Below are 26289 nucleotides of genomic sequence, written 5' to 3'. Positions count from 1 at the left end.
TCTCTTTGTTGTTATTTGTGAAATGTTTTTTTTTTGTTTTTTAGGTAAAATACAATTTTGAGAGGAAGTTGTGGAAAGAAACACGTTTAACATTTAACAATACCGACGAGGATGGTCGATATGATTAAGAGTTGTATGGAGCAGATGTGTCAGCATTCGAAGCCTGTCCCAAAATAAAAGCGATGGATGCTTTCTTGAGCGTGAAGACTGTCTTTTAGATAATGTTTCTGATCATGGGGAAAAAACAAATAATTCGAGACATATTTTACATATTCTTTTAACAAATTTTAAATTTATTTATTAAAAAAAACATATTATACCTTTTGTTTTCTAAAAACTGTCTTTTTAACATTTTAATGCAAATTAAAATTACTTTCAGCTTAATATTAATTATAAATTGCATTTATCTTCTATAAATTTTTATTTATCTCAAATATTATTGGTTAAAGATATATAATATATAAAAAGATAAATGCATTTTAATCATTTTTTATCAGTGTAAAAATGTGAAATCGATATTTCTCAAAAAACGGAGGAAATAATAAAAGGAATAAAATAAAAATTATTGATTTTTCCGCATTATAAATTAAATAAGAATAAACATTAATAATGATACTTGAGTGGTATCAAATTAATAATCTTGTTTTAAACTAAAGTAAAAAAAGAATGATATTTACCGATAATAGTGTTCGACAATTTTTCTAAATAGTCCACTAGAGTCAAAGTGATCAATTTTTTTTTTTTAATTCTAGATAATTATGCTATTACAAACTATGAGAATGTTATAGACGATTTTACATCCGACAATTCTATCCGTCACCATCATATCGAATTCATGTCTAACGGTACTCTTTGCGCCATGCTGTAGAATCTCTTGTAAGTTTTCTCTCTCTTAACTCGCATAATTCCGTCTTCACTGAGATTCGAAACCCAGACCTCTTGGTGTAGAAGCATTAATGAATCCTTAGTCAAACCACTGGACCAAAGGAACTTCCACTTAAAATAATATATATATATATATATATAATCAAGAATATTTGATTTATCTTCTACTTGATTTTTTCTTTTTTTTTAAACGTCTAGAATCGATTAATTATGCTATTACAATGATGAGAATATTACAAAGACGATTCTACAGCCGACAATTCTACCTTCCGGTGAGAATACACGCCTGACTGCACCACTCTATGAGCCGTCCTATGAGATCTATGTTCGCTGGTACGCCCTGCACCAAGCTGAAGATCTCCTGTAACCTGTTTCTCCATAAGCTGCATAATTTGGTATTTTCTGGAGTTTGAATCCCAGACCTCCAGATGTAGAAGCAATTGAATCTTTAGTCAAACCACTAGACCAAAGGGGCTTCCACACTTGATTTTTTCTTAGTTCATAAATATTTTATTAGTTCATCTATTTTTTTCCTTAATTATTAGAAGTTTTTCAAAATTTTAATAAGAACATATAAATTTAAAGATATACACATTTAATGATCAAATTATGTTTATTAAAGGGAAAATGACAGTTATAATCTCGTTTATAAATTCACACAGTTATATATTAAAACAAATATTAAAAATCAAAAATTATAATTCAAAAAATAAAAAAAAAATTGAAAAAGAAATTTAACTTTTTGGAAACTATTTTTACTACCTTATTAAATATGTATGATATATCCCTCTAAAATAAAATTCACAAATTTTGGATTGTCCTCACAAACGTGTAATAGTCATCATGAATGTGATTGTATATATATTTAGGAAAATTATCTAAAATGTGTATGAAATCTTTTTGAATTTAACATATATAGTTATATACATACTTAAATATGTATAATAGTTCCTATAAAGTTTAGGATATCTAATTCAAGAAGGTTTTTCTAGAACTTTAGAAAAATGTTATAAATATAAGAATATATTACTAAATATTAATATAATTTAAAGTAGTAGGTATTCATAAATATAATTTAATTAATGTATTTCCAAATATACATTTAAAATTTATTTCTAAATATATATTTATGGAAAACTTTGAAATTTGATAAATATATTATATATATTTATCAATATATTCCTAAATTTTAAGAAGATATTATTACTTATTCAGGAATGTTTTTCTAGATATACATACAACTCAAATTCAGAAAATATTATAAACATTCAGTAAGGTCTTCTAAACTTCTTTAACGAAAATGGTTTCCAAATTTTTTATTTTTACTAAAATAAAAAGATCAATTTTTAATAATATTTATTTATTTATTATACTTGTGGGAGAGATATTGCCGTTTACCTCTTTTATAAAACTTAGGGGGCCTTATTGAACTGATGGTTTGAAAAGATTTCATTATATACAAAACTCAAAAGAATTTTGAAAAACTTGGGATTTAAACAAAACTAGGTGACCGGTCCGCACCCTATGCGGACAATGTACAGTTTCAAAATATGGTCAAAATACTGGTCGGGTTTGGAAGTAACAGATTTTATATCATAAGACCATCTATTTTGGGATAAAGCATGAGGCACAGTGCATATGATGGTAGTCAATATTTTAAAAGGAGGAGATGGAACAAAGTAACTTCGGTATCAAGAGGTTGTTATTGTGTATATGTATAATTGCAACGTTCCGAAAAAATTATGTGTTTAGGCATCAAAAATTTATGTGTTTAGGAGGTGATTAAAAAGGATTTTATGAGTTTTAGATATATGTTGATCAAAAAATAAAAAGGGAGCTTCAGATATATATATGAACTTTTTAACCTTTTTAATAAACTAGTGGTATTCCGGCGCTACGCGCCGGGTTTATATGTTTTATTCTTACATGAATTTACAATTTGTTTTATGGTCTTAATGAATAGAGTTGTTCAAAAATGTAAAAATGAAAATATGTTGAAAGAGAATAATATTTTTCTGATCTACTTGACAGTTGTTAGCGATTATAGAGTATTATTTTGAAGTTGTTTAGTTCAAACTTGAATAGCATAAGTGTTTGTAACTAATCGAATCAATAAAAATAGAATAAAATATCTGATAGTCATAACAAAGTTAATTAAGTTAAAATTTAAATATAAAATAAAATTAGTGTTTTAATTAGAGAACATACGTGAACAGTATATAGATGGAACTGCATTTGAAATTTTATTTTATTTAAATACCAAATCACTACCATGCTTATTGGCTGAACTGAGGTAATTATTGCATTACAAATCACTCTTATTGTACTATAGTTGAAGCTTATAAAGAGCGACTGTCATGCTTTTTTTGAATATACCGTTTATTTCAGTTTAAGTACTATTTGTTATAAATTATTGTTGTTGTGTGAAAGATTAACATTTGGAAGTATTGATTATGTGATTTTTTTTTGTTTTTTGTAAAAAAAAATCTTAGTATACATCCACATAATAATTTGTCATTTGGCTTTCGAATTATCAAAAATGATTTGGTTTCTTTTAGTATATATATGTAGGAAATTATTTATTGTTTATTAGAAACAAAATGTAATAATTTTCTCCTGATAGAAATCAACCTCAATTTTCTGCCACATTTTAAATTGAAAACAGTATGTTTTTATTAACCAGTCTTGTTCAACTACATGAAAACAATATAGTAACACCAGTCTCTAAGAGAAATTGTTACAAATACCATAAGTTAAGTATCATTTTTAAAGATATCACCACTTAGAAATGTAATAATATTTGAGTTTAGATTTTAATGATTACTAGAGTTTTGACCCGCACGTCCGTGCGGGTATTCTTTTATTTTTATATATTGATCAGTATTTTTTATATGATAATACATATTTTTAGACATTAACCTAAGACATATATTTTCATAATATGACATTTGTATACACAATACTATTTTTGTTTATATGCTTTCAAGCTAGGAGTAAGGTATATTTCTATTGTTTGGTGGATGGAGGGTGTAAGTTTTTAACGAAATCTTAAAAAAAAAATAGATATCAAACTTGATTTACAAAATTTTAAAGAGAATATATGTGTTATATATAAATTTAATAACTATTCATATTTTTCTCTAATTAATTATGTTTGGTTAGTTAATATAATAGATATGAAACTTGATTTACACGTTATATACTGAGAATATACTAATTTAGAATAAGAAATTTTCCATTCCTTTAATTTTGATTATATAACCAAATTTGATTTGTTAAGATAAGAGATTTTGATTTGTTACTATAAAGTAGCATACGATTAGGATGTTATTTAAACAGGAATATTTTTATATGGATATCAAATGTGATTTACACTTTTTATAAACAGAAAAAATCTATTTTTATTTATATAGAAATATCACGTTTGAATAGATTACATTTGTAATCTCTACTATCTGATATGACATTTGATTTAGTGGTGGTATACACATATTAAAGGTATTCTCATATAAAAGGTATTTAAATGGTCGAGAGTTCCATGTTAGTTTATTTTAAATTAGTATATAATCGTATGAATACATCATATATGATTTTGCAAAGGAAAATTTTCACCGAGTACGATAAGATATAATTGTGATGAATCTTAGTTGACTAAATTGATGATAATTTTAAGTTAAATAATTCAGTTGACCAAACAATTGAATTGCGATGGTTTGTTTAAGTTGTTAATGAGGGTGTACGCATAATGTTTGGTTAGCTATTTAAATTCAATTGGTTTGATTTAAGTGTTAAATATGGTTTAGTTTAGTGGCATAGATTTGTAATATTTGAGAAAAAATAAGGGTTAATTTCAATTTGTACTTCAATTTTAATAGATTAGATTGTTAAGAGTTTAGTGTTAAGAGGTTAAATTTGAAAAATTAATTTAATGTTATTTTATATCAAATTTAGAGTATTTATGAAAATAGTCATTCAAATTTATAAGTGGTATCAAACTTGTGGTAGAATAGGGAGATAATATTTATTTTGTAAATTTCGAAAATGAAAAAAATACCAGATCACATTGTCAAATATATGAAGCGTACTTGTTTAAGCAAATAAGTTTGATGATTTTCTGTCAAACTGAACTTACCTATGTATAAAATTACAAATTGATGCTTTCATGTTTGGAAACTAACACGAAGATTTAAAGAGCCAAATACAACAGAAATTTATTAAAAACTTTTAACTCAGAGAAAAGAAAATGGCTCCAACATCTTTTTCCACACCATACGCATTAGTGGCTGTAGTCTCAGTCTTTGGTTAAACAACAGACATGACTATCCAGAAACGTATTAGTAATCTGAAAGAGAAAACACACACATACGTGAATAAAACAAAGGTTGGTTAATAAGTTAAAAAAAAAACAAAGGTTGATCAAGATTTAATTACCAAGTAATAGATATGGAAAGGAAGGAAGAAACACCTGAACCGGCTCGAAACAATGGGATCAGCAGTCCCATACACGTTACAAATGATCATGTAAGATAGGCTTCACAATGCAAGAAATCCCACAAGGTTCTAAGAACATCTCTGAGCATTTCCAAAACACAACCCCTATCAATGTTCTGCTGCTGCAGACCAAAAAGTAGCAAACAAAGCTTCACTTCCAGTAGAGTTTCAAAGATACAAAAGAGTACAATAATGTACCTGTTTCATGTCTTTGAGCATCAGAATCACCTCCCTATTGACTTGCCCCGTTCCAATCCTCTCATTGAATCTATCAGTCTCTCTCACCCTAAGCCTCAGAGTTAGGTTTACCAAACGGCCACCTTAAACCACCTTTTACATTTGGATCAACTGTAGCTAAACCAAGTAGCCATTTGACTGTCACTTATCTCTTTCTCCTGCTCATCATAGAAACATCACCAAAAATAAGTCCCAAGAGATTTTTTTAATCATTGTGCCAAAAATTAACTTACAGTGAGATATGTGATTTTCCTTTTGCCAAAAGTTTAACGACATTCATCTAGCGATCAGCCTTACACTCAGCGAACTGAAGTTGATGATTTTCCATAGTCGGAGATGGCTGAAAGAGACTGAGTGTTCTATGATTGATGAAGGAGCAAATGATTTTCTCTGCAGATTCTCATGCCAGTCTATATAGATAGATTTCAAGCTCGGCAGTGAAGAAAAAGTTAAGAAGCAATGAAGATCAAGTAGTGGATGTAGAGGAGTCGATGCCATAACGGGAGACGTTTTGCAATCGTCTCTTGAGTGGGAAGGGGAAGCAGGACGGCCTAGGTTTAGGGATGAGAAATTTACGAAATTGACACATCCTCTTTGTCAAAGGATGGGCTTTGTGGGCCTAAAATCTCAGCTGACATATACATAAATGCTGCCACGCGTTCTGCGAAAACCAAAAAGAAAAATTAGAAGCAGCTCAGCGAGAGAATGAGAAGACGCACAGCTGATTGACACGTGGCGAAATTTGGGTATAAGAGGGGAGGAGACGTGGTTCATTGTGGAGAGTTTCTTGTCAACTTTATTATTATAGATTAATCAAAGAAAATCTGGAAACAAACCTATCTATCACGATTAAAAGCTTGATGGGACCACAGAGGTAACACGTTGGAAGGCAGTGACATTCATGTCTTCCCTTTGACACCTCCACATCATTCAAGCTTTTAAGTGGAACTATGTTAACGAGAAGGCCTGTCTCCAAAAACAATACTTCTTCAGCTTTTGAGTTATAACAATTGAATATTTGCCCGTTTTTATCATCATCAGATCAAGTAAACAAAATTTTGTTAAAAGAACAGAACAAATCAGATGTATCTCTATCGGTGAGTCCAAGAATCGACGTGGACAAAAAGTCTCCGACTAGTGAGCAGGTGTTCGGGGATGAGGACTAGCGGTCGTGGTGGCGGCTTGATGGGATCACAGAGGGTAATAGAGTTACAAATACTCGCACGCACTCCTACCTTTTGACAGATGATAAAACGGAGAAGACGAAATATTCTTTTTTGTCAAATTCCATCTCATCAGGTGGTATTTTCTCTAGCTAAATTTTGACTACAAATCATTTTTAGATAATCCAAAATAATTCTTGATAAATATTATACAAATGATAAGTTCAATAAGAGATGATTCAATGGGATTTATACAAATGATAAGTTCAATAAGTATGGATTTGTAAAATTTTTTATAAATACTAAATCCAATAAGGTAAGATCTATCTATCTATCTTCTATATATTTGCGAAGTAAATTTTCGCAACGGAGCTCCCACTTTAAAAGTTAGATCGGTTAAAGTCTATGTTACCCTTAATGAGTAATTACTTTTTATATTTTTCATAATTTTAATATATATACATGTTTTTCTCTAACAAAAGATTTATACTTGATTTTCAAATCTTTTAATATATTATTAGCAACCAAAGTCGATGAAAAAATAATTACCTTACTCGATCTTATTAATTAGGTTTGATGGTTTGTTTAATTTTTTACAATCCTTCAAAACTGACTTGTACTTTTTGGGGAAAATATGGTAAACATGTTATTAAGTATTTGAAAAGATAGCATCTCGATTATTATTTGTGTAGTGTGTTTTCCTACCCATAGATTATTAGATTTTTTGAACTAACTTTCAGTCTTAAACCAACAACACAGTTCTAGATTACTCTTTCTAAGAAAAAAAAATTCTAGATATGCTTTTATCGGTTTGTGATCGTAACATGGGTTTACGTTCATATACTCTTGCAGAGATTGTTCTGATGTTTTTGTTCGTTTTCTGGCACATTATTCTCATATTATCCTAATATGCATAGTGTAGTTTTCAATGATTATTGATTCAGTTTTAGTTCAAAATTTAGGGTTTTTTTATTCTAATTGAAATCGCCAATAAGTATTATTTTAAATAATAATATATTAGGACGTTAATAAATGATAATTATATAATAAATATTCAAACGTTAAAATATTTAACTTTTGCTGTTGTAGTTATCTGATTTTTAAATTAATTCATGGGAATAACAACCATGTTTTTTCAATAATATGGTTTTTTATTATAAAACCCCATGTTATTGAAAAATCTCAATGCAATTTACTCACTTAAGAACCATAATAGCAAACAAATTCTCTTAGACTAACATATGACCATAAAATTGTTGAATTAAGATGAATAAGAAAGTGGAAAAATCATATAGTTCAAGAAAGAGGTGTATTTCCTTTTTATTGTATAGATTGTTTTGACATATACTTTGTTACTAGGTGATTTTCCCGTGCACATGCACAGATATAAATATTTATAAAGTAAATATACAATAATTGATTGCTATTTACTTTTAATTTTAAATTAATTTATAATTGTATGTATAATTTATATTAATAATATTATATTACTTTAATTAGACATTATTTTAATTATTGTATATCTACTTGATTTTTTTATTTTTACAGTTGATTTAGTTATAATTTGGGAATATTGGAGTGAATATATTTATCTGAAACTATAATACTTTTTATTTTAAATATAGTAAAATTATGATTAATTTGTTTATTTGCATTTGCGTTGGTTGTTGTCTTAGATGTGTAAATATATTTGAGAAAGATTTTGTATGACTTAAGATATATTGTGCTTAAAATGACATAAAATAAACTAAAATGTCTAATTCCAAACTACATAAATTAATATAACTATAATATTTTACAGTCTCATGCATATATATAAAATTTACAAAAGAACTAAATTTTAACAGTGGGTTAATTTGTTTTGAGTCATTCTATAATTAACATTTATAAAATAAATTATTATAAAATTATATATTCGTATTATAGTTAAAACTATGACATTAAATATAAGTTGGATGAGTCGAGTCATTCATATTGTGAGTATATTGAGTTAGATATGTTCTTTCAAATTGAAACTCAAGTATAATTATTTTTATTATAGTTAAATAAAATAAAATTAACTTTATTTATCCTTTTGAATGTGCATGTATTTTCATAATATTTATCGAATTATATGTTGATTTAAAAATATATATATATTATAAAATAAAGCAGTGATCACTAATATATTTTTGGAAGCTTATGAACACATATCACTAATTACAATAATTAAATATAAATTTTAAATAATTTTAGTCTTAGATTTATTAAATGATAAACTGAGAATTATTTTAAATTATTTTAAAAATGAGAATTCAGATTTACTTTGATATTTTGATTATGGTTATATTAATTTCCACAAATATAAAATTTTATAGAAAATTATATTTTATGCTATTTAAAAATAATTTTAATGGAAGTTTTTTTATTTTGTGAACTTTCCTTTTTAATGAAATCATATTATATATATACATATATTTTCGTTTTAGTTTTTTTACTTTATAAATGTTTTTTTTTTATTATATATGTTATTTGGAAATTTTTAAAAAGGAAAATAAATAATGAGTTCAATAATAATATATAAATGTAATATTTTTAATTCATCAAGGGTATCACTGTAATCAACCATGCTGAAAGTTAACGTGAACGCGACACATAGAAAATTGACTTCTCAGATAATATTATAGAGATTATCTATTAATATATATTAATTGGATATCTTTTTAGTTTCTTAATCTTTTTTGCGGTTTCACATATATTTTATAAATTAGTTCGTAGGATATTTTTCAATGCAAGTATAATTATTCACTTAGTAAATCATGACAACAAATATATTATGGCAACCAAATAAGACCTATAGAATATCACCATGAAATTGTTGAATCTATCTATGCCTATAGAATATCACAAAACAAAGTTAGAGTGATTAAAGTTGTTGATACTTTTAATGAATAATATAAAATTTATTAAATAATCAAAAATGAATTTATGTCAATAATATTGGATTTCTATAATATATTTGATAACTTATTATATATTTTTATTACCTTAAAATTATATTTTTATTACCTGAAAATAATATTTTCTATTATAAATTTAAAAAATTAAGATATTAAAATATTTATAATTTTTTTAAAAAAATCTAACAATAGATTTAGTAAGATATTCCTAACATGTTAGTGTTTTTTTTTTAATTTCAAAAAAATACTAATCATATATATTTTTATGCAAACCTATTCATATATAAAAATAATTTGATGTTTAATTTAAATTTTTGAGAACGTAGATAATAATTTATAATGTTGATATTTGTTTTAATAGATATAAACTAATAAATATTCTTAAGAAGATTAAGCCCGCATTTGCGGGCAAAATACCTAGTTTGCTAAAAAACCAGAATTCTTTCAAATACCTAATACCATAAGCCCCACTTAAATTGGTCATTTGATTATAATTGGCTAGTCTGGGAATAAAAAAATCTTTTAATATTATTCAAAAATTGTTTCGCAAAAAAAAGAATTTGTGAAATAAACTGAAAAGTTTCATAAAAAGAATATATTCAATTTTATTATTTTTTATTTTAATAGATATTTTGATAAATAATTAAGTAGATTTATAAATGATGATATAATTATCAACTACGGAATTAATGTAACATAATTTAGTCACTTTGATTTTTGGAGACTATGTAAAAAAACTATTTAGGAAATTTGACCAACAATTTTATTTTTGAAACGAAACCGACCAACATTTTTTTCTTTATAAGGTTTGGCAATTTGTATTGCATATGTCTGAATCTATGATATTTTCCTGAATTTGTAAAAATAAAATTGTTAATTTTTAAATGTCTTCATAAACGTGTTGTTAGAGTTCTTGAATGTAAATTATATGTATATTTAAGAATATTTTCTTAAATGTGTATATCTTTAAATTTATATGTTCTTATTAAAATTTTGAAAAACTTCTAATAATTAAGGAAAAATATATATGAACTAATAAAATATTTATGAACTAATAAAAAGTAAAGTAGAAGATAGATCAAATATTCTTGATTATATATTTATATTATTTTTAAAATAAATAAAATAAAATTACTTTTAAATATTTAAAATTCTATTTATTTCGTTTCCTTTTTCTTATATTAATAAATTAATAGTAAATAAATTTCACAAAATATTTATTATGGTTAAAAACTAATATGAATATTATACTTTTTTATACATTTAAAATTTTTGATAAGATTATTTCAAATATATAGGCACACAATTAATATTTAATAATCATATATTAATTGTAAAGCTTTGCGTAATATAAAGAAAAGTTTAACATTGGGATATAAATTTATATTTCTTGTCAGTCAAATATAAAAATAGATAAAAATATAATAAAAATATTTAGAACTCTGTAGTAGTAATTATTACTCATTGAACGATCCATATAATTTTAGAAAAAATTAGTTGATACATTTTTGAAAACAACTTATACATGTACATATAGAGACACAAATATATAAATGGTAATTATTTTAAAGGATATGATTTATTGCAAACTTTAATATAAAAATAATAAATAATATTTTAACCGTCTGATTAATTATGTTATTACAACTATGAGAAATATTATATAAATAATTCTACAATTGATAATTCTATCGCCTTACGAGAAGACACGTCTAACTGCATTACTTTGAATTAAGGACGGACCCAGGAAATAGTTAGGTGGAGCCTATACACACCGTTTTTGTTTTTTTATATCTTAGCCACCTTATGAGATCCTATCCATATTTGATGATACATTTTGATGATACATCATGCACTACGCTGAATATCTCTTGTAATCTACATAATTTGTATTTTTTGGATTCAAACTCTAGACTTTGGATATAGAATCATTAATGAACTCTTAGTTCGCTGGACTAAAGATGCTTCCACTAATAAATAATATAAAATATTTTGAATACATTTTTTTGGTAAATAAAATACATTTTATAAGAAAAGTGTATATATCCCTTATCACAGACGATACTGCATTACACCATGTAGACAACAGACACAGCCAGACAAATTATTGAACTCGTACATCAAAATTACAAAGACCACACAGATAGTAATCATAAACATTTTATTACAAGCCAAATAGAAGAAGGTTACGTGTAGACAATAGCAGCAAAGTGCCATAGTGGCATATGTCGAATTCACTTGTAGATTTCGATGACGGAGAAGGGATAAACTGGACATACGATTTCACAACGTGAAAAACCTGATGCATATGCTAAATTTTCAAACTCTGCGAGAGATCTTTCTTTACCATCCAATAGTGTTAACATTGTCATGTCCATGCTGAACACAATATTAGAACATATATCTCTGATTTTAGCTTCACCTGGTGTAACCATTTCCACTATTATGAGTTTTCCAGTTTCCGGGAGACTCTTCCAGCTGTTTTTAAGAATCTGTATGCATTGTTCGTCCGTCCAATCATGCAAAATCCACTGTCATGATATCAAACTTATTATGTTAGAACTTATAAGTATAACCTCTTTCAAGTTGTTTTCTTTCTGTTTATTTTTTTCAATTTCCAGATGTCTTGTAAATTTAAATTCTAAAAAAATAATATGCAACTCTTTAAAAAAATGTTATATACTCCAAATTCAGGTAAAAGTTGAAACAAGCAAATTCTACTCGGAGATCGAAAAGATTTTACTGTATAAAAATTGGGTAAACATGAAGAATCAAGAAAGATTTAGAAGAATATCAATTATTAGAAAACTAGCATTTAATTAAATATACTATTTTCATGTTAGTTTATAAAACTTGGTTGATTTAGTTCCTATATAAAATATGCATACTATAACTTATTTTTCATGAGAGTCTAATAATAATTCTTACTCTTTCAATTTCTCAAATTTATGATACAGAATTGTATATGTTTACTGATTGACATTGTATAAATATATATATATATATACATATATATATATATATATGACTTACTTTCATGAAAATTGCATCTCCTTTTGGAATCTTTGTAAACATATCTCCCGCTTCATGTTTTACACCTAAGAAGTTTTAAAAATATTATGATCGTACGTATATATACTTACTGTCTCACATAGTATTAGAAACAAAAATTAAGAGCATGACTCATACCGGGATAAAGAGGAGCACGGGCTAATACCGGAGCTAGGTCAAAATTAATACCCATAATATGAGGGTACTTGGAAGTGATGAGACCTATTGTGTTACCAAGTCCTCCTCCTACATCCACCAAAGTCTTCACATCTTTGAATCCTTCATAAAGTTCGAGAAACTTCTCCATAACCATGGTGGAAGATTCCGACATAGCCTGGCTAAACATTTGACGATATGGTTCATCGGCCTGCAAGTATTCGAATAGTTTCATGCCATGAGCAGATCTGAATGCATCACTTCCGTCTAGTATTACATCCTTTAGCTGTCTCCTGTTGTATAAAATGGTCTAATTAATCTTTTGATTGTACCGGCTTATATATAGCTGTAAATGGTAACCATGAAATAAATAGCACTACTTGAGTAAAAATGCAATGAATAAAATGAATGGATTTTGTCAAAAATGGAATATATTTTTCATTATCAAAATTGTAAAGGACAGTGAAATATAATTGGTTAAATGAAATAAAAGATTTATAAACTGTAGTTTTGTCACTTTTGTGTGTAAATTTTCAGAAATAATAGAGTACCAGGTCTTGATGTTGACGTCGCTAAGGTCCAACCTGATCATAGATGCGAATGAACCTGAGCCGCCTACGTTGCTCAGGAGAAACTTACAGACCGGTTCGGCTGCATATACGCTCCCCATTTGTTTGGTTTGCCCGTTATCGTCTATTATAACAGTACGAAATTTTAAGACGGAATAGCTAGCGAGTAAACGCAGCATCCGGTCAAGCAAAACCGGAGCCTGGGGATTTCTCGGTTTCGTTGAGAGTCTTAGTGCTATCTCAGAAGGTGAGAGCCATAAACCAACGCCAGCAGTGGCGATGGTGTCGATGACACCGAGCTCCAAGGCGGCCTTTAGAACCATGGGGAAGGCCGCTGCGTTCGAGAGGCTCCTCGCTAGCAATCTGGCGTCTTCCTCAACTTGTTTTTCTTCTTCTTTAGTTTGACCTGGTTTAGGCGTAGGGTAAATGGTTGAGGGCTCTTCATAACGGTTTTCCATTGTTCTTGTTTGAAGGAGGTGATGTGAACTTCTTCAGACTTTGTGCCGTTTTATAGGGTGAAATCTTAACGGTGTAAGAGACATTTGGTTAGGTGACTATTAATACAAGATTAGATATCCAGCCAACATTATGTACTTCCTTTTTTCATTTAGCCAGCAGAATATGTTTATGTTTTGGTTCTTGTGGTTTAATTTATAAGAGAAAGTGGTCATTTAGGCGAGAATATGTTTGTTAAATTAGCCATTATTAGGGTGGTATATATTCAGGTAATTAGTACTATGTTTTTAACGACCTGAATATATGTAAGATTGTCACATCCAATTGTACTAAAACCCCTCTCTGTTGTGTTGCAGACACGAGTTTGTTCTGAGGGAAGCTAGTGGATGGTGACGACAAGAATTAGACCAAAACTATTGAGCGTAGAATTGTAGTGATGGCTGAAATTTACTTGTACAAAATTACTTATTTAGAAAGAAATAGCTGTAGTTTAGCGACACAATACTACTAGCTAGATTAATGTTACAGATGTAGTTATGCATTTACATTTATTTTATTACCACCAGCTGATGCATGTATTGATCGATCTATACCTTTATAAACAACTTATACATTTACGTAATACTTTTTTTTTAACTTAAAAAAGGGACAAAAGGGACAATTTATATACTTTTTTTTTGGTCAAAACTTTTAAAGTTTTTAACGTTTTAAACTTTAAAGTGTATAAACAAAACTTACCGATAAAACGTTAAAAACTTCACACCGAACAAACCATGACCCCGACCAAAGCTCCCAAACTTCGGAGGTTTGAGCTCTTTTAAAAAAAAAAATCTTATTTTATGTACTAAAACATAAATCACAGTGTATTTTGTTAAAAAATAGAATCTCCATAAAAATCAGTTACCATTCATTTATTATTAATAATATAATTTAATCATATATCATTTTTAATATATAACCATCTACTTTTACAAAACTAGATTAGTTAACAAACCGATATTTGATTTCTTATTAAATATAATTTTATTATTCTAATTTTAAACATTTGATTTTTTTTTCTTATCATTAATTCAAATATTTATGTATATAAAATGAAAATCAACATCCCTACAACTATGCGGATTGGAATCTCATATAGTCTTAAATTGAATTGGAATGAAAAACAAATGAAAGTGTAGAAACATGGTGTCAGCTATAATTAATACACAATATATTACTATATAAATAAATCAGACTATAATATTTACTTCCTTCTCCAAACTTTCTTCAGTTCTCATCTTCTCTCCAACCAAAAAAAAAAAATCAATGGGAAGCGGAAGATACATGGACGACCCCTTCATCAGAAACCCTAAACAATCCTCCTCCTCCTCCTCGTCTCCTATCTCCCTATCCAATCCTTTCGACACCGAATCAACCTCCCGCTCCGCAAGCTTCGAAAGCGAGACCATCAGCGAAGACGCCGCCGATTTCGGACCTGAGAAACTCGCCGGAACCGTCGAGTTCTACGAGAGACATGTCTTCCTCTGCTACAAAAAGCCCTCCTTTTGGCCGGCCAGGATCGAGGCCTCCGAGTTCGATCGGTTGCCCAGGCTTCTCTCTTCCGTCGTGTCTGCCAGGAAGTGCAATATGAAGAAAGAGGTCACCTTTCTTATTCTTAGTCCCTTTGAATTGTTCTCTAGTTTTAAAGTGGACTTAGGGTTTGATCTTAGCTTTAATCAAGAGTGGTAAAGATGTTAATGAGTTGTGAAGTTGTTATCTTTTTGCAGACTCTACTCACAATATGTGAGGGACATGATGGAACCGAGACTTCGAATGGGGATGTTCTGATTTTTCCTGATATGATCAGATACAGGTTTACTAAACTCTATACAATCACTCTTGTGTGTTTTCTTGGTTAAAAAAGTTGACATTTTTTTTTAATATTGCAGAAGGTTGACTCATTTTGATGTGGACACATTTGTTGAAGAGGTGCTTGTGAAGGATGTTGTGTGGCTGCCTGGGAACCCTGAGCCTCTAAGTGGTTCTTACGTCTTTGTGTGTTGTCATGGATCCCGAGACCGGCGTTGTGGTGTCTGTGGACCTTCTCTGGTTACTAGATTCAGAGAAGAAATTGAAATTTGTGGTCTTCAAGGTCGAGTTTCGGTCAGCCCTTGTTCTCATATTGGTGGTCACAAGTACACTGGAGATGTTATCATCTATGGGTCTAACATTAACCAGAGAGTAGCAGGAAACTGGTAAGTCAAAAAAATCCTATATATTAGGATTTGAAAAAAAAAAGATTTGAGTTGTGTAACTGACAAGAGTTCTTGTTCTGTTAGGTATGGGTTTGTGACTCTAGAAGATGTACCTCAACTGCTGGAGCAACATATTTACAGAGGCGAAATCCTAGACCGCCTTTGGAGGTGTACATAAGAGATCAAAGCCTCTTTTATTGACTATTCTCTATTCATTTTCTTTCGGTATCTGAAACAATTTTAACTTAATTGCTTCATAGGGGTGAAATGGGTCTGTTAGAAGAAGAACAGAAGAAAACTCAAGAACAAAGGTTCCAACAACGAAATGTTGAAAAGATCACCGACCGGGAGGTGTCTCAAGAATCAGATAACTATGTCCAACAAAATGGGAATTCATCTTGGTGTATGGAGGAGGAGAATCACACTGAGAGTATGACCTCGGAAAAAGAAATATCTGTAAAAAGTGCATCTTCTAGGGTAAGTAACAGCAAGAATGGATCTTCTTGTGGATTCAAGATTTGTGCTGCAATGTCAATGTGGTTGGAGAATTGGGAGAAAGAAGACACATATGCTGCTTTGTCTGTTGTTTGTGCTGTTGCATCTGTGGCTATTGCGTATAGCAGCTACAAGCAATTGAAATAAAACCCATCTGTTATATATATATCTTTGGAATGGTTATTATTATCTCAGCCATTTAGAATGATCCTCTTCGTCTGTTGTATAGAGTTGGTAGAGGATGGTTTTATGTAAGAACTGTCTTGTTGATAATTATATTAGACAATCTCTGGTTCTGAGTTAAGATCATGAAAAGTGGTTTTTGGATTCTTAATAGTTCGCGTCTCTTAACATTTAAGCTTAAGAACATGGGTACAGAAACTGTCTCAGATATTTGAAGAATGATACAAATCTCAGAGCTTGTCCAGAAAAGAAAAAAGACAAAGAAAGAACACATGTTTCAAATAAACTAAAAACAAGAAACAATAAGAGAATATGATCCAAATAGTTCAGAAGAAATCAAACTCAAGATAATTGCTCTGGTCAGATCTCACGCTTGTAGATGCAGCAGAAGCCGTTGGTGTAGCAGGAGTATGTTTCACCGGCGGTTCAAGATCAACCGGTTTAGGAACCTCAGGTGGAGTGGCACACCGAACCAGAGCCCAATTCACTCCTTCAAAGAAAGGATGTTGCTTCATCTCCGTTGCTCCACGCTTGTAAGCTAACCTATGCTGTGGCTCCTTCACAAGCAAACTCCTTATCAAATCTCTAGCCGCAAAGCTAACAACCGGAGACTCAGGGAACCTCAGCGGCTGACCAACGACATTGAACAGCGTTGCTCTATTCCCTGAGCCTTTAAACGGTGTTTTACCAAACAACAACTCGTAAAGAAAGATCCCAAAAGTCCACCAGTCAACAGCGCTTCCATGCCCTTCGCCTTTGATGATCTCTGGAGCTAAGTACTCGTGCGTCCCCACAAATGACATGGAACGTGCGCTTGTCGGCTCTGCAACGAGCTCTGGTAAGGGAGTTACTTGGTGGTTTCCGTTATCTGTCTTTGCCTTCTTGTCCTTCTTAGACTTGGATGAGAAGAACCGAGGACCGAAGCAAGACGTTGGAGCCATTGAGATGCAGGATGGCTGCTGGATGCAAGCGGGTTGTTGAGAGCAAGAAACTGAGTTCTTTGACAAACCTTCGGATCCAGGATTGGTTGATCTAACTATAGAGAGGCTAACGGTACATCTCAAGGAGAGATCAAAATCCGAAAGCATCACGTGTCCATCTTCTCTCACAAGAACATTCTCAGGCTTCAGATCACGGTAAATGATCCCCAGCATGTGTAGATACTCCATTGCAAGAAGCACCTCCGCTACATAGAACCTGAAAACAACAGTATCGAAGAAGTCAACACACACACACACACAAGAGTGGTTTCTTGGATTTAAAGAAAGTTAATTCTTACTTTGCAGCTTGCTCGGTGAAGCGTTTCCCAGGTTGTCTCTGTCTCAGCGTATGCAAGTCACCACCAGGGCAAAACTCCATAACCAAACAAGAGAACTTCTCCGTTTCAAAATGACTGTACAGTGTAGGAAGAAACGGGTGATCAAGACACTGCAGTATCTCCCTCTCGGTCTGAGCTCTAAGAAGCTTTTTCCTGCTAGCCAGAGCCGTTTTGTCCATGACCTTCATGGCGAAGTAACACCTCGTCCCGTTCAACTCAGCGAGATGAACGGTTCCGATATCACCACATCCCAACCTCTTCAAGAGCCTAAAATGGTTCAAACCCAAACCGCCGTGTTTGGTTCTAACGGCTTGAATAGCTTCCCATCTCACATCGTTGGCCTTGTGAGGTTTGTTGATGCTGCTACTGAAGCTGCTGCAAGTGCTCTCGTCGCTTATATCACTGCTCGTGCTCGGTCTACACGTGCTGCTCTTCCCGCTCTCTCCTTGGTCCTCGCTGGTCTTGTTGTTGTTGTTGTTATTACCGGTTTTGCTGTTGTCAGTGCTTGGATCGGCTAAAGACAAGCTTGAAGAGACTTGATCTGCTAAAGTACTAACTGACATACTTTTACAGGAACTGGTAAGTGATCCTTCTGGAGTTTTTGAGGCCATGGATTAACTTTTTAAAGGAAAAAAAACTAATTCTTGATTTGAGTAACGTTTCTTGACTCTAGTATAAATCAAATATTGCCACAGACTTCCATCAAAGCGTGACCTGTAGCATCAGTTAAAGCAAAGCCTGTTACTCAAAAAACATGAGAAGATTAGTAAATCACGGATCTAAACTGAGAGTCAATTGAATCAAACTCAGCATAAAGCTCTCTTGGTAACCAAAATCAGATTAAAAATTCAAAACTTTTTCAATGCAAAAAGGTTAGTTTTTTCTTTCTTTTCTCTCAAGGGGTTACTACACAGATCTCGTTAAAGTAAGAACAGCCAATTAAAAAATACTTTTGGATCTACCGAGAATCAGAGAATCAAACCCAGAAAAGAAAAGAAAAAAAGAATAGAGCTTGAGAGAGAGAGAGAGAGAGAGAAAAGCCATTAAATTGTTACCTGAAAGTTATGATTTTTGAGCGATTAGAGATCACGAGAAACCCTTTTTCTCCAGAAGAATAAAGCAGGAGAGAGAGCAATCAGTGTTCATGTAACGCTGAAGAGAAAGATAGGGAGAAATGAACACATCTCCTTGCTTCCATGGAAACAGGGATAGATAGATAGAAGAGAGTTCTGTGAAAGAGAAGAAGAGAAGAGAAGAGAAGAGAGTTTGGTCAAAGAAAAAGTTAGAATGCTTTTTTATTTTAATACTTTTTTGAGGGATTCAATTATTTCAATGTTTTCTCCAAAATGGAAGACAAATGTTTACATCAACGATCCCCTCCTCCCTCGTGAGCTGTAATAGTTTTAGCCTTTTTAGACACACAAAAAAAAGAAAAAAAATTCATAATGCTTATTATCTTATTTACAAAGTAACAAGAACTAACCAACTGAATTACAAGAGCTTCTTAAATATTTTACAAATTTGATTTTACAAATTATTAGACACAAAACTTAAATCTCATAAAGATTATTATCTATTTTACAAATTTGTTATGAGAATAGACATAAAATGGATAGTTTGTAATTAGAGTTTTTGTTTACGTGATATAAATTTTGATTGTTTCGCATGTTATTTTTGTAAAATATGATAATGAATTGATAAGGAAAAATTCCCTTATGTATTTGAATGTGTAGAAAGGCTTTACCAATTTAAATTAAGATTTTGTATTTTATAATCTGAATTTTGGATACATTTGCCGACTTAACATTCCATATATACTTCCAATTAATAAACAAAGAGATATTAAAAATCTTGTATTTATTTTAGTTTCCACAAATAGTTATAGACTCCAAAAAATAAATGGCTATATAATCTTCGTGGAATCTCACTAATAATTAGTGGAATCTCACTAATAATAAATGCCTGAATGATTTTATGTATTAAAAATGATTAAATTTCACGATCCTGATTTTATAAAGCTTAGGAGTTCTAACGATGCATAAAAAGGGTTGAAGCAATTTCTGATTTATTTCCGATATTAATCTAAGATTGCATGCCCCATTGTTTCTTGAATACTTTCCCATTGAATCGAGCAGAAACAATGTTTTTTGTGGATATAGTTCAACAGGAAGTTGACAAAACAGAAGATTGCTCAGCATAAAGAAACACAAGTAGGTATAATTTGTTCATTTTAGTTATCTCAATGATTCATTTTTAATATATTGTAAAGAGTTTGATTCAACGGTTTGAGTTTTCGTTTAACATTTTTAGTAATTTCTAAAGGATGCAACCCATGAATTTTATAAGACATTCTCATGGAATTATGTGCAGAAGTGCTAATATGATATCATTATTAAAAAAGAAAAACGATCCTACTTTTTACTAGTATATCTCAATATCCAAAAATACGACCACGTAAATTAGTTTACCAAATAGTTGCTAACTCTGTTAATTCACTTCAAATTGTGTGCTCAGTAAAGTCAACCAAAATAGTTACCTATGATGAGCGTGCTTTTATAAAGTGTACATGTATATTTTCTCCCAATTTACTTATGTAGTAAGCTAACGTAAAGTTATATCGAGTTAATCACTGTTTAATTATAGTTTATATCCACTCTTCTTTATACTTTAGTACAACCCAAATGTCAGAACACAGTCCACATGATTTTGTTTAGCGTCAAGAAAATAAAAAAAATACAAAATAATTGTTCACCTGATTTAATTATATCTACTTTTGTTAAAACATAACCCATCTTTTTCGCTTCAAAAATATTATGTTGAACAGTAGACAAATATAAATCTTCTTTCGAGTATATAATTAAATCACCAAGAAAGTAAACAAATTGTATTGAATTATTCATGCCTTTATAATACAAAATAGAATTGATTGATTGAATCAAATAATCGACCCGGTAGATATCTTTTAGGATTTTTAAGATTTGAAGTATTTTTTATAAGAGAATAAATTTGAGTAAAGCAATTTTTTTTAATTATTAAAACACACAAAAGAGATTTAAGGACTAATAATCAAATATTAATACTGAGAGGTCCCAAAAACAAGATCTGAGTATCTGACAGAGATAGGTCAAGAATGGGTTGTCATGTTCTCCAACACAAGTCCCACTTCGGAAAGAGATGTGATGAATCTCTCTTAAGTCTCTAACTACTTACAAGTTACAACCAATCAACAGCTCACTAGACAAATCCCTAATTTTAGTCATCTTCCTGTAAAACCAAAAGAAAGAAAAGATAATGAACTGAAAATCAGAGCCTTTTACAACTTTCAATATATTGTTGTCTACGATTGTACGATTTGATTTCAGTTTGTTTTTACAGAAACTAAAACCAAGTAATACAGTTTGTACCTGGACATGAAATTGGCTCGGCTTGATGCAATCGAAGTTGGTTTAAGTACTAAAGAATAATAAAAAAAAAGAAACAAGATTCATTTATGTTAATGTTGTTTAATCTATTTTTACGTGCAAATGAAACTAAAATACAAAGTATTAGTTAAACGTTAGTTACTGGTAAATTTTCACTTCACTAAGTTTCATCCAGTTTAGCTTTCGTTTTTTCTTTTAGATTCTTAATTATGAATATAATACATTTGGTTCGGTTTTCAAGTTACGCCCATCCTAGCTTTTGACTGTGAGGAGATTGATGATGGCTGAAGACTCCAACTCAACTTGACTAGACTTTGAAACAAAACTTTTGGACACATAAGATCTGTCCATGGAGTCTTAAGAGAGTGTAATTCTCTTGTTTCTAGCTTTTAATGTTACAAAAATAGTTCGTGAATTCATAAATAAAAACAAGCCAATACATGGCACCTTAAACTTCCCCATGGGATAGTGTTTGATGCAAAATCACTGAATCATTGCTTCTCCTTCGACTTCTCTCTCATTGCTCTTCTTTTCTCTTCCCTGCAAATGTGTTCAATAAAAACATTGCAAAGCAATAAATATAACACAGCCCAAAGCGTCTCTTCTTTCAGTTAATGATTTTTGACAAGAGGTGAGAAAACTTGCTTACCTAGCTTGAGAAATCTCCATCCTCACTTCAGTTTTGCTCTTCCTTTGCTTCTTCTTTATTTTAGGTGCATTTTTAGATTTTGATTTCTTATCTTTCTTGCCACTTTTGTTCTCCTTTGATTTTGCAAGTCTCTCCTTGCTTTCTTTAGTTTTCTTGAGTTGCTTCTTGGGAACGGAAGGTTTCTCCATCTCTTCCATGGCCTCAGCTTCATCATCATCACTGGACACATCAGCTTCATCTGCAGTTCCTAACGCCTCAGCTTCATCTTTAGTTTTCTCGAGTTGCTTCTTGGGAACGGAAGGTTTCTCCATCTCTTCCATGGCCTCAGCTTCATCATCATCACTGGACACATCAGCTTCATCATCATCACTGGACACATCAGCTTCATCTACAGTTCCCAACGCCTCATCATCACCATCACCTTCTGAAGCTTGTTTCATGTTACTCATCTTCTTTAGCTGTATAAAGAAAAACAAGCGCATAACATCAAAACATGCAGATTTATCGATTTCAGTTTATCAACTATTAAACTTGAGTAATGAAAAAGACATGGTTGATATAATTTACAGGGATAAAAGCGAGTACCTTCGCCACAAAGAATCCATCCATGTTGTGTACATGAGGATAAAAACGTTTGGTCTTGTTTAAAGACGGATGAAATCGATGTTCTCTAAATCTTACAAATCTGATGAAGACATGGACAAAGAAATTAAAACGTTAGCATCATTGTAATGTTCCTTTACGTAGATGGAACTTTGTACATTACCCGTCTTGGCCGAAGTCCAGTCCAGTTTTAACGAGTTGAACACTCCTCTTTTTGAGAGCATAGTCGATGACGGCTTCGTTCTGATCAAGTTTTGTTCAATACAAAACAAAAAATAAGAGAATGCATAAAGAAACAAGGCAGAGAAATATGGGAAGTAACATATCAGGACACTGACCTCAGCAACCATAAGTGAACATGTTGAGTAAACAATATATCCACCGGTTTTGGAAGTGGCATCCACCATATCAATAGCAGCGAGTAAAAGTTGCTGCAGGTTAAAAAAAATGTTATAATAGCATTTCTTTGAGAATGTAAAATATGTTTGTTCAGATAAATTTGACGTCATACTGTCATACCTTTTGCAAGTGAGCAAATTTCTTTATATCCTCCAGGGATTTCGAAACTTTAACTGATTCATCTTTCGAAATGACCTGTATCGGTAGCAGAGAAGAGAACATTTAGTTAAAAAAATCTAGAGCTTAACAGAGACTAAGCTCGAAGTTTGTTACCCCAGTCCCACTGCAAGGTGCATCCAACAATACTCTATCAACCGATTTCTCCCCTAACACCTTTGGTAGCTGAAAGAAAAGTGAATAAAACAATTCTAATCATTTCAGTCGTGTCAGTATGTAGATGTTTTGGGTTTTGTGAAGAGGTAGCACAAATGAAACGATATAAGACTTTCTATGAAGTTGATGAAATGCTTAAGAAGCTAAACCTCTCTTCCATCATAGTTACAAACTATGGTATTTGTGACCCCCATGCGGTGCAGATTGGCATTTAGCGACTTGAGCCTAGGTACTTTCATCTCATTCGCGAATATCAAGCCTGGTTACAGCATTACTATAACTTTACTTAGACCAAAGATAATAATTATAAACACTCAGATAATCAACCAGAATCTGAGGAATAGAGTGTAAGGAGCACAAGAAATCAATGAAGACATACCGGTGTTTTTCATTAGAGCAGCGACGTAAGTAGTTTTACCCCCAGGAGCAGCACTGCATCATAACAAAGGACACATTCACACAATACGCGCGAGAACAAAACTAAGATTCGTCCCCAATTTAATAGGTGATAGTAACTTACGCTACATCCACAATCCGCTCGTTCTCTCGAGGGGCAAGGGCCATCACAGGCAAAAACGAACTAGCACCTTGGAGCTACAAATTCACCAAGTACATACTTACGCAAACAATTTACATATATCATTAATGGTGAACAGAAGATCACTAACCATATAGAAACCGGCCAAATATTCAGGGGTTGCACCGATTGGCACTTGTGAATCATAAACAACAAGGCCGACCTACAATTTTCATAACATATTAACTATGGAAGATTCGTAAAACAAGACTATGGATATAAGAAAACAATCATGAAAACAAAAATCATTACTTTTGACCACTTGCTTAGTGGGTCAAGATTGACTCCTCTGTTCAAAAGCACATCAGCAAGATCCCTTCTTCGAGTCTAAGACAAAAGAAACATTCCGATTAAACAACAGAAGCTCAAAGTCATAAGCTATAACCCAGCAACAAACAAACCAAGTTTCACCTTAAGTGTGTTTGTCCGGATAGATGTAGGCCTTTGCTTTTCAAAGGCTTCAATTAGTTCCATAAGTTCAACAGGAGGAAACAGCTGCAAGAGATATATCCCAATAAAAAAACATCCATAAGTAAAGAGTCCTAGCAGAACATCAAAAAATAGAAGATGAGAGAGAGACTAGAAAGAGAGTAACCTCAAATAAAGCTCCAATAAGAAAACTGTTGTAGCCATAATAAGAAGCAAGATCAGATTTGAGCTGTTCAACGCAATCTTTCCTGCTGGCTCCATTTGGCCTCAACACGCTAAAATTCGACAGAGCTCTAACAACTGAAGAAGAAAAAAACAAAAAAATTCAAAAACTTTGAACCAACCGAGGTAACAATACCATCACACCAGCAGTCAACAGCAATAAAGAAACAAACTTTGAATTGGTACTCACTCTCTTTGATTCTACTCTGAAGTAGAGGTAGATCAGGTGGCCCACGAGCTTCTTCTTCAAGTTCCTAGACAAACGGAAGACAGAGAATCTGTGTTAAGTATTGTCTCATTCCCACAAGTGTTGTAATCAAAACAGAGCATTGTACCTCTTCAGTTGGTAACCGAAACGCATCGTCTCCAGCTTCCTTGTTGAAATCAAGAAGCTCAGCCTCAGCGTCTGCCTCCTCCTTTGCTTCTTTTTCATCAATAAGTCTCGACTCCTTCTCAATATCCCCATCGTCGGAGTCAGAGTCCGAACCCGAATCCGAACGTTCCTCTTCTTCATCTTCATCGCCGCTACCGTCAAGAAAGTCATCACCCAAGACCTCCTCACCGTCGTCCTCGTCGTTCTCTTCTCCATCATCATCGGAGAAAAATCCAGAAGAGCCTAAGCCGTTAGACCTTTCCTCTCCACCATCAGACTCTTCTAATTCTGCATCGGTAGAGGCGGCGTCGTAATCGGAAACTTCTTCGTCTTTTTCGCGAGGATCTTCTTCCTCCTCCACGACTTCCTTCTTTTGCTTCTTCGATGGAGGTTGTTTCTTCTGGGACTTCGCGCCTCCCTTCTTCGATGCCAGAGGTTGGGGTTTCTCCGCAGCCTTCCTCTTCAATGCTAGAGCTTGGGGCTTCTCCGCCTTATTCGACGGAGGGGTTTGAGATTTCGTCACCCTCTTCTTGCTACGAGTGAGAACCATGGCGATAATTAGGGTTAGGGTTTTTCTCGCGGCGAGGGTTTAACCACACAGGTAGAAGATTTTTTTGAGTAGCAAACTCGCGCACCCATTTATTGTTTTGTGTTTACGGCATTTATTAATGGGCCTTGATTCAGATAATAGTAGGCCCAATTCTTATAATGTTGGCCCAAGGCAGTGTGCGGTTGTATACTTGTGTTACTAGCTACTACATCTTCAGGAAGTTTTTAGAGTTGATGGGCGAGGCACAACTACAGCGCTTGACGCATGAATCGTGTCATTATGGGAGTGTTGATATTCTTTGTGTTTCTGAACAATGATATAAACTTACCTGATTGGTCGGGGCTCTCTAACGCAATCGTTAAAGGTTGCCCCCATTATTTAAATTTGATGTCGGAACCCCCCCTTTGAGAAGTTAAGCGATTTAGGCAAAATACAAAGCACCTAGCTTTGGTTTTATGTTCTTTAGGATTTTAACTAATGTTCTTTGCAAGTTCAAGAACAGCAGAGCTTTCATTCCAAGTTCCTATTAGACGATCAAAGTGGAACCAAAGAGAA

The 26289-nt window shown here is 31.8% G+C and overlaps 4 protein-coding genes and 1 long non-coding RNA gene across 6 annotated transcripts; 1 reads left to right on the top strand and 4 right to left on the bottom strand.

Annotated features, from left to right (window-relative positions):
* Window positions 1-4978: 4978 nt before the first annotated feature.
* LOC130499662 (uncharacterized) lies at window positions 4979-6234 on the bottom strand. 2 transcript variants are annotated; one of them, XR_008938546.1, is made up of 4 exons: window positions 5847-6234; window positions 5575-5771; window positions 5317-5498; window positions 4979-5227 (listed from the first exon to the last, which is right to left on the bottom strand). It is a non-coding gene; the product is annotated as an uncharacterized LOC130499662 (long non-coding RNA). The 2 variants fall into 2 exon arrangements; XR_008938547.1 differs by having other exon boundaries at window positions 4980-5227; window positions 5351-5498; window positions 5847-6233.
* Window positions 6235-11689: 5455 nt separating this feature from the next.
* LOC108827257 (indole glucosinolate O-methyltransferase 1-like) lies at window positions 11690-13979 on the bottom strand. Its single transcript, XM_018600624.2, has 4 exons — window positions 13474-13979; window positions 12905-13215; window positions 12749-12813; window positions 11690-12246 (listed from the first exon to the last, which is right to left on the bottom strand). The coding sequence occupies exons 1-4, from the start codon at window positions 13947-13949 to the stop codon at window positions 11950-11952; spliced, it is 1149 nt and encodes a 382-aa protein (XP_018456126.1). The 5' UTR covers window positions 13950-13979; the 3' UTR covers window positions 11690-11949.
* Window positions 13980-15197: 1218 nt separating this feature from the next.
* On the top strand, window positions 15198-16886 carry LOC108827402 (altered inheritance of mitochondria protein 32). Its single transcript, XM_018600790.2, has 5 exons — window positions 15198-15585; window positions 15714-15799; window positions 15876-16181; window positions 16266-16349; window positions 16442-16886. Exons 1-5 carry the CDS (start codon window positions 15253-15255, stop codon window positions 16821-16823), a joined length of 1191 nt encoding a protein of 396 aa, XP_018456292.2. The 5' UTR covers window positions 15198-15252; the 3' UTR covers window positions 16824-16886.
* Window positions 16887-17047: 161 nt separating this feature from the next.
* LOC108827253 (serine/threonine-protein kinase D6PK) lies at window positions 17048-19457 on the bottom strand. Its single transcript, XM_018600621.2, has 3 exons — window positions 19233-19457; window positions 18139-18891; window positions 17048-18056 (listed from the first exon to the last, which is right to left on the bottom strand). The coding sequence occupies exons 2-3, from the start codon at window positions 18786-18788 to the stop codon at window positions 17186-17188; spliced, it is 1521 nt and encodes a 506-aa protein (XP_018456123.2). The 5' UTR covers window positions 18789-18891; window positions 19233-19457; the 3' UTR covers window positions 17048-17185.
* A 2420-nt stretch (window positions 19458-21877) lies between these two features.
* LOC108827398 (25S rRNA (cytosine-C(5))-methyltransferase NOP2A-like) lies at window positions 21878-25796 on the bottom strand. Its single transcript, XM_018600787.2, has 16 exons — window positions 25147-25796; window positions 25002-25065; window positions 24756-24889; window positions 24572-24655; window positions 24413-24487; window positions 24252-24323; window positions 24104-24177; window positions 23963-24015; window positions 23733-23842; window positions 23524-23592; window positions 23371-23445; window positions 23190-23282; window positions 23015-23094; window positions 22834-22933; window positions 22249-22706; window positions 21878-22139 (listed from the first exon to the last, which is right to left on the bottom strand). Exons 1-16 carry the CDS (start codon window positions 25732-25734, stop codon window positions 22091-22093), a joined length of 2178 nt encoding a protein of 725 aa, XP_018456289.2. The 5' UTR covers window positions 25735-25796; the 3' UTR covers window positions 21878-22090.
* Between the last annotated feature and the right edge of the window lie 493 nt (window positions 25797-26289).

The sequence above is a fragment of the Raphanus sativus genome, chromosome 9 (assembly GCF_000801105.2).
Source record: "Raphanus sativus cultivar WK10039 chromosome 9, ASM80110v3, whole genome shotgun sequence".
NCBI lineage: Eukaryota > Viridiplantae > Streptophyta > Magnoliopsida > Brassicales > Brassicaceae > Raphanus > Raphanus sativus.
This window is presented reverse-complemented; position numbering and strand designations above follow the sequence as displayed.

Excerpts from the sequence above, each read along its gene's own strand:
- LOC108827402 (XM_018600790.2), top strand. The coding sequence starts at position 15,253 with ATGGGAAGCGGAAGATACATGGACGACCCCTTCATCAGAAACCCTAAA. Across the intron at positions 15,800-15,875 it reads CCTGATATGATCAGATACAG|AAGGTTGACTCATTTTGATG; the intron begins GTTTACTAAACT and ends TTAATATTGCAG. Across the intron at positions 16,350-16,441 it reads ATCCTAGACCGCCTTTGGAG|GGGTGAAATGGGTCTGTTAG; the intron begins GTGTACATAAGA and ends ATTGCTTCATAG.
- LOC108827253 (XM_018600621.2), bottom strand. The coding sequence starts at position 18,788 with ATGGCCTCAAAAACTCCAGAAGGATCACTTACCAGTTCCTGTAAAAGT. Across the intron at positions 18,057-18,138 it reads TTCACCGAGCAAGCTGCAAA|GTTCTATGTAGCGGAGGTGC; the intron begins GTAAGAATTAAC and ends TGTTGTTTTCAG.
- LOC108827398 (XM_018600787.2), bottom strand. The coding sequence starts at position 25,734 with ATGGTTCTCACTCGTAGCAAGAAGAGGGTGACGAAATCTCAAACCCCT. Across the intron at positions 24,890-25,001 it reads TCAGAGTAGAATCAAAGAGA|TTGTTAGAGCTCTGTCGAAT; the intron begins GTGAGTACCAAT and ends TTTCTTCTTCAG. Across the intron at positions 23,446-23,523 it reads CACCTTGCAGTGGGACTGGG|GTCATTTCGAAAGATGAATC; the intron begins GTAACAAACTTC and ends CTACCGATACAG.
- LOC108827257 (XM_018600624.2), bottom strand. The coding sequence starts at position 13,949 with ATGGAAAACCGTTATGAAGAGCCCTCAACCATTTACCCTACGCCTAAA. Across the intron at positions 12,814-12,904 it reads CCGTGCTCCTCTTTATCCCG|GTGTAAAACATGAAGCGGGA; the intron begins GTATGAGTCATG and ends AAAACTTCTTAG. Across the intron at positions 12,247-12,748 it reads GAGATGCAATTTTCATGAAA|TGGATTTTGCATGATTGGAC; the intron begins GTAAGTCATATA and ends ATATCATGACAG.